Raw genomic sequence first — 12,543 nt, forward strand, 5'->3', positions numbered from 1 at the left:
AGAGTGCAGGCATCCTTACTGCACACTCCACAAATCAGGTAACTGTCAACCTGTAAAGTGAGTTTCTCTGAGCTGAACCAAGAAATGTCAGTTGACTGTGCTTCATATAATCACAAAGTAAGGATGCCCGCAGTAGGTCCCTAGAATAGTAAATTAAATGTGCTGCACAGTACTCATTATAGAATCACATATCAATATCCGATAAAAAGTAAAAAAAAAATAAGCAAGAGCAATGGGTGAAATGAGAAAATGAACATTTAGAAGTGTTTTAAAGAATGTATGAAAACCATAGCCACCAAGGCTAATGCAATCTTAAATGTAGCTCTGGAAATCCATACCTTTATCTTTTATTTACTGTGTTAGTTGACCATTATATTCAAAGTGACTTACAAGCCCCAAGCACATTTTATGTTTCTCCAGCTGAATATACTTTGATATGGCTGACTCCTAGTTTTGGGGTTGCCCACCTTGTGTTTTACAATCCAGTGCCTTAACCACACTACATATTACTTTGATGCCATGTTGTTTTTCCCTGGGCATCACCATCATCATGATGCAACAGTTGCTAAAGTATGCAGTCCCGGAAATTATGTGGTTGATGTCATCTACACTGTGATACAAGAACTGCCAGTTCAGATGTGTTACTATCTAAGTTTGTGGATATCAAAACAAAACTATCTTCATTACACATTACCAAACGAGTGAAACCTGCTAGCAGGTGCTTCAGTCCTGGGCCCCCTCGGTGGCTGCAGGTTAACCTCTCAATGAACTCATATTAGGTGGATCACACTGTCCTAAAGAAAGCAACCTCTGAAAAACATTGCAGGTTTATGTAGACACAACATTTTCATCATCTTATCAAAGTGCAGAAGCTATTACAAAGGCAAATATTAGGTTATATTATACAAATTGTTGAATTGAAATCAAGGGACATTATGCTTAATGTACTGTATATAATACACTGCAGAGACCACATCTGGAGTATTGTGTGCAGTTTTTGTCAACAGACTACAAGAAAGGTATAGCAGCACTTGAATCCACACAGAGGAGAGCAACCAAGTGCACCCCAGGACTTAAGAACATGTCCTACTCTTAAGAGGTTTGGAGAATTAAACCTGTTTAGTCTTGAACAGAGGAAACTGCATGGAAACCGAATCCAGGTCTTAAAAATTCTGAAAGACATTGATAAGTAGATCCAGCAGAATTCTTTTCACTAAATGTTAATTCAAATACTCAAGGACACCAGTGGAAATTAAGGGCCATCATTTAGGATTAAAGCCAAAAGGGACATCTTTATGCAATGAGTTGTAGGAATGTGAAACCAGCATCCAAAAATGTGTACTTGAATCAGAAACTTTGACAACCTTTTAGAAATATTAGGATGAGATATTGGGACTGCTAAGCAATTATTAGCTAAACAAATGAGCCTGATGGACTGAATTGTCTACTCATGTTTGTCAAGTTTATGTTCTTATTATTACAGTGGGTACGGAAAGTATGCAGACCCTCTTCAATTTTTCACTTTTTTATATTGCAGCCATTTGCTAAAATCATTTAAATTAATTTCTTCCCTCATTAATGTACACACAGCACCCCATATTGACAGACAAAAAAAATAATTTTTGAAATTGTTGCAGATTTATTAAAAAAGAAATACTGAAATATCACATCATGGTCCTAAGTATTCAGACCCTTTGCTGTGACACTCATATATTTAACTCAGGTGCTTTTCATTTCTTCTGATCATCCTTGAGATCACCTTCATTTGAGTCCAGCTGTGTTTGATTATACTGATTGGACTTGATTAGGAAAGCCACACAACTGTCTATATAAGACCTTACAGCTCACAATGCATGTCAGAGCAAATGAGAATCATGAGGTCAAAGGAACTGCCTGAAGAGCTCAGAGACAGAATTGTGGCAAGGCACAGATCTGGCCAAGGTTACAAAAACATTTCTGCTGCACTTAAGGTTCCCAAGAGCACAGTGGCCTTAAATAATCCTTAAATGGAAGACATTTGGGACGACCAGAACCCTTCCTAGAGCTGGCCGTCCGGCCAAGCTGAGCTACCGGGGGAGAAGAGCCTTGGGGAGAGAGGTAAAGAGGAACCCAAAGATCACTTTGGCTGAGCTCCAGAGATGCAGTCAGGAAATGGGAGAAAGTTGAAGAAAGTCAACCATCCCTGCAGCCCTCCACCAGTCAGGGCTTTATGGCAGAGTGGCCTGTCGGAAGCCTCTCCTCCGTGCAAGACACATAACAGCCCGCATGGAGTTTGCTAAAAGACACCTGAAGGACTCTGAGATGGTGAAAAATAAGATTCTCTGGTCTGATGAGACCAAGATAGAACTTTTTGGCCTTAATTCTAAGCAGTATGTGTGGAGACAACCAGGCACTGCTCATCACTTGTCCAATACAGTCCCCACAGTGAAGCATGGCAGTGGCAGCATCATGCTGTGGGGGTGTTTTTCAGCTGCAGGGACAGGATGACTGGTTGCAATCGAGGGAAAGATGAATGCGGCCAAGTACAGGGATATCCTAGACAAAAACCTTCTCCAGAGTGCTAAGGACCTCAGACTGGGCCAAAGGTTTACCTTCCAACAAGACAATGACCCTAAGCACACAGCTAAAATAACGAAGGAGTGGCTTCACAACAACTCTGTGACTGTTCTTGAATGGCCCAGCCAGAGCCCTGATTTAAACCCAATCGAGCATCTCTGGAGAGACCTAAAAATGGCTGTCCACCAACGTTTACCATCTAACTTGACAGAACTGGAGAGGATCTGCAAGGAGGAATGGCAGAGGATCCCCAAATCCAGGTGTGAAAAACTTGTTGCATCTTTCCCAAGAAGACTCATGGCTGTATTAGCTCAAAAGGGTGCTTCTACTAAATACTGAGCAAAGGGTCTGAATACTTAGGACCATGTGATATTTCAGTTTTTCTTTTTTAATAAATCTGCAACAATTTCAAAAATTCTTTTTTTGTCTGTCAATATGGGGTGCTGTGTGTACATTTATGAGAAAAAAAAAATAATTTAAATGATTTTAGCAAATGGCTGCAATATAACAGTGAAAAATTGAAGGGGGTCTGAATACTTTCTGTACCTCTAATTGATCTAATTTTTAATTACCCAACCTTTCTTATTTTGCATTTAGAAAAATATGGTAGTGTTAAGATTTACATTTGTACCAAATTATGGTTATATATTTTTTGCCTTTAATTTATTTCTGTGGAGTTTGCCGTCTAAATTGCATCTATATATGACAGTTAATGACCAGTAGAGAGGATACCAATGCAAATAACACTGAATGCTAAAATGCAGCAGCTGCTTCAGTGCTATTCACATTATTAATATATAATGTCTTAACTTAAATATTAACAAAGGAAAAAAAATACTACATTGCAAGATAAAAATATTCATTCATTGCTGTCTAATACAAAAATTGTTCCTTTACACTCCAGTCATTTAGCATACATAATTTTTGGAGTAGCACAACAAAGCATAGGAACTGGGAAATGGCAGCTTGCCATTTAAAATATGAAATTGGTTGGGCCTAATAGCTGCAACCACAGAGGGACCCCCAAGACTGAACTTGAAAACCCCTGCTTTAGGTGACATAGCACATTTCAAGCCCTGTATAGAATGAATAATAGGCTTACTTTAAAACGTGTCTGCAAATCTCTTTAACTTGAAAAGGTGCTGTTCAAAATATAGCTTGTTCTACTTGCTTTTTTTAACCATTGCTGAACATTATTTAGCTGCCTTTGCTGTCTCCTCACTATCTTTTGACCCTCCCACGTGTCCATTGTTATAACTCTGGAAAACAATTAGTAAGTTGATATGGAGTAAAGCATCTGATGAATAAATTTAAATATTGCATTTTGGGTTTTTTTTCTTTGAGAATAATGTAAAATAAATGTGTGTGTTTTATTTTCCTCTATTTGCTACTTGACTGAAACTGATAAAGTTAACACAGAAGGCTACATTATTAATATTTTATGGGTTATTTCAAAAGAAAGCTCTGTTTTGGATTGCCAATAACATTTCAGTGGAGCTCACCTTCCACAGTATGTAGGGCCACAATCTAAAGACAAATCCACTTTGTGACTCTGAATAAAAATTTATCCTTGTTAAATAAGTTGTCTTTCCCCTGGGAGTCGTAATTGATGTTCCTAAGGTTTTCATTGTAAAGACTACACTGAGGTGTACATTAGACGATTAGCAAATGGATTGACCTCTTCCACACTCCTATAACCAAGATGCAACATATAGCCTGTAACATTTGTGTTGTCTTTGATTTTTTTAGTAGGATTGGCATTCCACTAATAGGCATCAGGAGCAATCCACATGGTGAACTGTTTATTTCCCCCACCCACCCCCTGGATCGAACAATTTTAGATGATTCTTTTAAATAATATTATGCTTATGTTTCCATCTTGTTTAAATTTATTACTGTGAATTTGATCAACTGTATGTAATTGTGTTTACATAAAAATCCTTTCTGCATTTTGCATAGCTCTAATGAGAAGGGTGATATTAAAGAAAAGCTGAAAGTGACAGAAATTAATAGTACTTTTCATGGAATTTGTCATATTGAGTTCCTTGTCACTCATTGCGAAGGCAGTAAAGAGCTGTAGACTTTTAATTCAAGGTATGTAAAAGTGTAAAATGCTTCCAAATGCATCTGAATTTGTATTAATGAACATGCAAATCAAAATGAGTCTTCTATTACTGTATACATCATAACAAAGAGAAATTTAGTGAGGTAAACTCTTAACAGATACATTACATTTTACTATTTATTAGCAACAGCATTATTGAATCACAATGTTTCTGCTATTGTTATATACAAATGAGAATGCTTCTGCACTGGACTGCATATAAATCATTGCATATTGAGACACTTCATTAACACTCATTTCTGACAAGTAGCCATGCTTTTGGTGTGCTGAGGACTGTCCAAGTCTTACAAATGTGTTTAAGGTGATTTAAATTGGTGTCAGCAGTTCATTAGCAATAGCAAATATACCAAAGCCATTCTGAAGATGATGCACATCTCTGTGTATATAGATATAAGTGTGTGTGCTCCCATGTGCAGCCTACAGAGCATATCGTGGATAAAGCGGTCAAACACAAGTCACTCACTTACACTGCTTCCAGATGCTGTCATCCAGCAGTTAATGAGAAACATGGATGGTTGTTTTCATGCAGTTTTTCAATACTGCATAGAAATGGGTCATTTATGTAATGTCTCAAATATCTATAGTCGGTTTTAAAGATAGAAAAACACCATGAATATTGTCCGTCTAAGTCCACAATTTCTACAACTACACATGTAAGTGCTCCTCTACAAGGGAATCACTGGCGAGGCCTCAGATGCTTAGCATGTTATTGTAAAGAACTGTCAAGGCTCTGCTCGCTTGGGGAGCTCCGACTCATGTTTGAAAGGCTGACCATCAGTGATTTCACTTTGTGTGCATAGTAGTTTCCTCAAGTTAATTGAGGGGACCTCTTTTATTCCTTCATCAAAGTCACAGCTTCTCATGGCAGTTTCCAGTTTCTTCTGACGTTTGTAGAAGTGAGAAAACTTGTTAAAGATGAGCGTAATGGGCAGCACAACCACTAAAATTCCAGCCAAAATACAGGCAGATGCCGTAAGTTTCCCTGCTATGGATCCTGGGACTACATCTCCATACCCTACTGTGGTCATACTAACAGTAGCCCACCACCAACAGGCAGGGATGGTGGCCAGGTCATCATTTTCTTCTTTTTCTATGGTGTAAGCTACAACAGAGAAAAATGATACTCCAACCGATAAGTAAAGCAGCAGAAGCCCCACTTCTTTATAGCTGTTCTTGAGCGTGGCACCTAAAGATCTGAGACCCGTTGAGTGCCTGGCTAGTTTCAAGATGCGGAAAATCCTCATCAGTCTGAGTACTTGAGCCACTCGACCAAGATTTGCAAGTGTTGGGCTGCTCTCAACCACCAGATTGATAATAAGAGTCAGATAGAAAGGCAGTATGGACATCAGGTCAATAATATTTAAAGGATGCTCAAAAAATCTGATAAGATCTGGAGCAACGATAAATCTAGCAATCAATTCCAACGTGAACCATCCAATACCAAAGTGTTCCACTGTTTCAAATCGGGGATCCTCGTGAGACTTGCCATCACTATCATAGATCAAAAAGTCAGACATACTGTTCATGCACATGGTAGCGATAGAGCCCAGAACCACCAGAATAGAAAGCACACTGAAAATCCTGCTGGGAATAGAATAGCCAGGGTTGTCCAGCATTAACCATATCCTCCTCCGAATGGCTCCCAGCGGCTGCATATCAAATTTAGCAGCATCATTGTAAAATCCAAGTATCTCATCAAAGGAAGAAGTGGTGCTGCCTTCTTCACTTCTGTCATCCCAGTCTTCGTGTTCCGGCTCAATTTTTCTGCAGTGGTAAATGTTACTACAGCAGGAGTCAATGAAAAATTCATTGATGCCCCAGTATTCAATCTCCTGGCTAAAGGAAAAAATGCAGAGTTCGGCCATTACGTGGAGTCGTCCAGTGTTATAAAAATTAAGCACGTAGGGGAAAAGCGTGGGATTTCGGTCAAAATAAAATTCCTTTTCATTGTCGTCATAATCATCACAAAGTTCTAATATCGACTCCTTGGACTGGCAACTCAACAGCCTCGCGAGTCTCGTTTCTGGAAACCGGGAAAGGGTGTTGGACCTCAGCTTTTTCTTAAATCCTCCCACATTTATACAGATGACACTGTCTTCAAAACTGGCCTCTGTCAGCTCCTCCAGACTCTGGCCGGTCATAATGGGCGGAAGATCTCAGGTGCGAAGGTAACCGGTCAAGCTGAAGGAAAAGAAAAAAGTACCACGCTTATTATGATAGCGAGTGGCATATACATTTTGACGCTGTGAATAATTCCCGAAACGATTAACACTTCTTGAGAGGTAGACCACTTATGAAAGGCAGTCCTTTTCTTAAAAAAAATAAAAAAAAACAACCTTAATATGCCCGTGTGCTCGTTTCTTGGGGCAGTTTCCTCATAGAGAATCTCAGGCTTAGAAAAACAGGAGACTGATCGCGTACAACACACCAGCAAACGTTGACATCCCTCGTGACATGCATGCTTTAAGAATAAAAATCAATATCTCCGTTAAAGAAAAAAATCCAATAAAATTTGGTCATAGAAATACATAGATATATTTACCCCTCGCGTGCAATGGTGACTCGAGCACGCAGAGTATCTTAAACTAAACACAAAGTAAAAGGTAATGTGTCAATAATAGGCTTATTTTTACTAATCGTCGATTAGACCTGTTTTACTATTGTGTAGCATGCAAAGTGCCTTCTAGCGAGATTACATTTTACAAATCAGTCAAGTTTTTATTACTGTGTGTGCACGGTGTGAGAAATGCCTTGAAGATCTTACCTAGAGCGAACGCGCCTTGTGCGTAGGCATGGAGCGGTTTAACTCCATTTTGACTGTTTGAGGTGACTGTTTTTTTCTAAATACTTCTCCGTGGTTTCAACTTGTAGCTCCGTGCTCCGGTTTAATCGTGTCGTTTTACTGTCTTTAGAGGTGAGGTCTGTGAAATTACCAGCTGCGGCTAGCACAGCCTGCAGCCCTTCGGCAGGCGCCAAGGCGAGCATCTTCTCCTCTCAGAAAGGATTCGCTCTTCTGATCCGTTATTTCCTCCTCTGCATTAACCAGGAACCTTCTCAGTCGGTACATCGCACAGTGTCGTGCATTACCTCACCCATTCTCTCCTCTTCTCCTTCTGTTCTTTTTTTTTGGCCTTAATAAAGCGCATTCGAAGATACCACTTTCAATGCGCTCCACATCACAGCAGCGCCAGTCGTACGGGGAGTTTGAATCAGTGAAGCGAGTCTGTGGTGCTGAAAGAACAGCTCCGGCACGGCGGCGCGCGTCACTCCCGCTCTGCAGACGTTTACTTCTCCACTGTCTATCTCTCCCATCTAGTTAATTGTTTTTTAACCGATAAACACTGGCCATTTTTTTAAATAGTTGTCTTCAATTTACTTAAAAACTTAAATCCTTTTAAGTAGAGCAATTTCTTTTCCGTGTAAGTTTCGCAGTTGTAATGCAAAGAACAAGTTTTTGTGAATTGAAAAGACTTGTTACAATTTTTTCCGAAAATAGAACAAGGGAAATATTTGTTTCTGTAAATTTAACCAAAGCTACCAACAAGTTAAAACATATAGAATGGGTCAGTATGTTTCGGAGGTGTACAAACACGGTAGTTTTTAAAAGCACTGTTACCCATTACATTTCTTTTAGAGGTCTTTTCAAATAATGCATAGTATTTTCCTTCATTTAAACTATATTCTATGTAGTTTATATATAGAATCTTCTGTTATACTGTATAGAAACTTTCACACCGATCTGGTTATCTGTCTTTAATGTAGTGCCTTTCTAATATTTCTATCTGTCTGCTTTTCACATCTATATCTGTCTTTCATTTGAGACCTTTACGAAGTTAAAAATTACTGGAATGGGGGCAAAATGCTGCGATGGTGAACAAACACGTTTGTTTTTAAAATTAATGTTTATATGACATTTAATTTAGTAGTGCTTAAAATAATGTATAGTAAAAAAAATTAATTAAGATATCGTTTATATTTAATTCTTATATATTGAATCTGCTTGTCTTTCTGTAATATAGTGCATTTAATTTCTGTCCGTCTGTACTATGGTGGCTTTCAGCTCTGTCTGCCTGTCTGTAAAATAGCACCTTATCTATCTATCTATCTATCTATCTATCTATCTATCTATCTATCTATCTATCTATCTATCATTTGAAACCTTTACGTTGGTTTGAATGTTACGCCTTTGCATTGCAAAGTATTAACTTCCAGACTTAATTAAAATCACTGTATTTTTATTTTAGCTTGTAAAGCGATCCAACTGCCCTTAAAAATCTACTTTGACGCTCAAGCCATATTTGTAAATCCGCTATTAAACAATCTGTATTGAGAATGTCCGTATACTGCCAGGTTCCTACCCACGTATTAAGTGCTAACCTAACTTTAATACTAGAAATGATAAGATACTATAGCAATTTCAGTGCGTATGTAATCACTATAACAACAGAAAAAATAGTTGAAAAGTGTAAAACGATCACAACCAGTGAGCAACATACGGTATAGTATTTTTAGCACATTTCCTTTTGTTTGAAGCCTTTCATATGCACCATTATCTGAAAACGCTTCGTTATCAATAGTCTCCAACGTTACGGTTCATGAGCCAGCTGTTGTAATTCCAAGAACTGAAAAGATGAAGGCAAAGCACGTGGCAGTTTAATTTGTTAATAACCTACACCCGTCGATGGTTTGTAATTTACACTGTAATACGTTTTCTGACATTTGTAACAGCGCAGTTATGTACGGGAACAGGCATTGACCGCTGTAAATGGTCCCCGGCGTGTGCTTTAATAGCAGCTAGGATTCAGCATTGAAAAACGATTACTTGAAGTCGAAATTAACTGAAGCTAGTAACACTGGTTTAGAGACGCCCTGTGGAAATCAGCATTAGCTTGTTCGCTAAGTCTCGCGCCCTCGTCGGAGATTAATGAGAGAATTGCTGTTAACAAAAAAGGCTTAATAAAGTCTCGATTAGTGGCTGCATTTAAGCGGACGTTTTCCATTTTTAACAAAATGTTATGACTCTTAACCTCCTTGGTCTTCTCAAGCCACTGAAATCGGTGGCTGCAACAAAGTCCCAAAAGCGTCTCGGTGCGTTGTGTTGCATTTACCAAAACTCAATTGCAACCTCCCTCAAGCTGCACTCTCTTCCTGTCTCCACAATGCTCAAAATCGTTTCCACACATTTTCTTTTCAACGTTTTTCTATGAGAATTCATTAATTATGTGAGCGGCAAAGGCTGATGGACTGATGAAATGCTTCTCAGTCATTAAATCCTTATTTTATACAGGGCATCTCAACGATTATTTGCTATGATATCTGCAAAGCAGGTGTTGTGATTGTGATAATAAGTCACATTAGAATTATTTTTTTAAATAAATGGATACAATGAGGTACAACTTTAAATAGCAGTATATAAAGCCTTCACGAAATGTGTTAAGGCTTCCTACATCAAGTAAAGAATCCCCTGTGGTCTGCGAAACCAAACAGACTGAGCGTGGGCCAGTGAGCCGCATTGCATTGAGGTTTATAAGGCTATTTCTGTCTTTTATATAAAGTAGTGCCTACCTGTATATCTATCTTGCCCTCTAAGGGGAGCTCTGACCACCGGAAAGAGAACTAGTGCAAAAAACAAATCATTTTTTAATATGTGATACCTTTTTTTTCCCTACCATTTTTTACCAACCAGTTTTCAAGGTCCCAACATCAAGGCTTTAGAGCAGCTTTACAATATTTTCTTTTTGACTACTCTTTCTGCCTTTTTTCCTAGTGGTTAAGTGCCAACTGAATATATATATATATACCAGAGTGCCCCCTGTATATAGGCCAGAGCTCTGCCTTCTGATTCAGCCAGATGTCAACTGCAAACATCTCTTTCAGTTGTTCCTTTGTAAGGTTCCTCTTGGGTCATGCAGGTGGAGGGAATGGTCCTGATGCCCCTCTGCTCACCTCATGGGGTGCCTCTTTACTCTAGATGTCTTCCTGACCCTCCCGGGCACAGTCAGTTTGTGCCAACTTTTAGTCCTTATCTGGATGAAGAGAACACACTATCTGAGGCATCACGATTTCCATCATCTAAGTAGAGATTAGGCCAGAGCGGTGAAAACTGCAGCCATAATAGAATTAATAATACAGATTTTGTCAAGTGATGAGGTGGCTAATGTCTTGGATTTGAATTAAATTCCCTGATGGTTTCTGTGTGGAGGTGGCATTTTTTCTATTTGCCTCTCTCAGTTTTCTTCCTCCCACTTCCCAAAGATGTATAGGTTCAGTTCAATGTCATTTCTAAATTGGTTCCTTTGTGAGTCAGAATGTTTGCCCTCTGATTGACTGACTTCCAGTCCAAAGCTGTTTCTTGTCTTGCACCCAGTGCTGCTGGGACAGGCCACCATAAACTGGTTAACTGGGTCTGAAATGGTTCCATTATGCCACAATTTGTCATTACAGCATGGACAATACAAATATGTTTATTATGGTTCCATTTTCTACTTATTTCCTTTTTACCCTCCTCCTTTCTCTGCCATGTGATTTTTCTTTCTTGTTGGTGAGACTTTTTGGTTTTCTTCTTGTAAGAAACTTGGTGTCAATGCTTACTATGAAAGGTGTAGACTGATTACCTCACTATGTAAGGAGCCTGCTCCATATGGTTCAATTCAATTAGATACAAGTTTTGACTCTTCATTTCAGTGAGTCTCAAGGTAAATGATCACAAGTGTTGCTTAAAGTTCCAAATCCAGCTGGTTGCCTGTTTAGTGGTCTTTAAGGTGTCTGTGTGCATTCTGTTTTTGGATACTCTGGTTTCCCTTCCTGGAGGTGTGTTGTAAACCTGTGTTTACACATGTGATTGTATATTCTAGAATTTTAATAGGGAGACCTCCTCTTGGGTAACAAGTGATGCACTTTTCATAAATACGATGTGGACAACCTCACGCAAGGCTTGCATTGTGAATTAGTAGATCTGCCACTCTGTGTTTTATATGTCGCCTTTCAAGGTAACACTCATTGGTTGCACCTTATTTGATATTTTAAAATTCATTTTAGTGATATGCAAATTTATCATATGGCATTCTACAGAGTAAGATTGGTTTGGGCTGTACAAAGACAAAATTTTGACATGGTACAGCAAGGGAGTCATGTTTTCTTTTTCCTTGTTTTCTAAATCTTACAGTATTTGATTGTTTATTGATTATGTTGTTTATTTATCTATTTCTTAATGAATATTTTGTTAGAATTGTTGTTAAATAATACAGGGGCTTCTTTCTGTTATGTACCTGGCATACTTAAATAGAATCCCAACCTTACAACTGAGGGCCTGCTCTATGAACTTTAGATAAGGCAGTATGGAGTCAGGTATTCAGGGAGGCATTGAATCTTGGGGATGTTGTTCAGCTCTCCTTCTGTTTTTGGATTTTGTTTCGATTTTTCACTGTAAGAGCTACTTCTGTAGATTAGGTTTATAGATTTTAGTTCTGTCTTTGGATTCAATTACTGGTCTATGGACAGGGCTTTGGTAATCTTCGGCTGGCCCCTGTTAGACAAACCATTGTTCCCTTGTTTTTGAAATTAATAAATCCATTATTAATTAAAGTACTTAGGTTTTGTATGTTATGAGCTAGGGGTTTTTACATTTTCCCTCTTACTGATTGCTGATTTATCCTGATGGAGCTACAGGTCTGACATTCAATTTGAGGTCTATCACCTTTAGTCATTAGCAGGCCAGAAGGTGAGAGAGAAACCATGTCCAAACAAGCAGGGTGTTCTGATCCTGCCAAATTAAAAATCTCAAAAAAGGGTGCAGAAGCCGAACCTCTGCTCCATTAAAGGTCTTTACCAACAGATTATGTCTCAATACTTCATACAACCTA

General features: G+C 38.7%; 1 protein-coding gene across 1 annotated transcript; it reads right to left on the bottom strand.

Moving 5' to 3' along the window:
- Window positions 1–3,067: 3,067 nt before the first annotated feature.
- Window positions 3,068–8,131, bottom strand: LOC120515968 (potassium voltage-gated channel subfamily S member 2-like). Its single transcript, XM_039737368.1, has 2 exons — window positions 7,446–8,131; window positions 3,068–6,862 (listed from the first exon to the last, which is right to left on the bottom strand). Exon 2 carries the CDS (start codon window positions 6,820–6,822, stop codon window positions 5,404–5,406), a length of 1,419 nt encoding a protein of 472 aa, XP_039593302.1. The 5' UTR covers window positions 6,823–6,862; window positions 7,446–8,131; the 3' UTR covers window positions 3,068–5,403.
- Between the last annotated feature and the right edge of the window lie 4,412 nt (window positions 8,132–12,543).

This window comes from Polypterus senegalus, chromosome 15 (genome assembly GCF_016835505.1).
Source record: "Polypterus senegalus isolate Bchr_013 chromosome 15, ASM1683550v1, whole genome shotgun sequence".
NCBI classification, from domain to species: Eukaryota; Metazoa; Chordata; class Cladistia; order Polypteriformes; family Polypteridae; genus Polypterus; species Polypterus senegalus.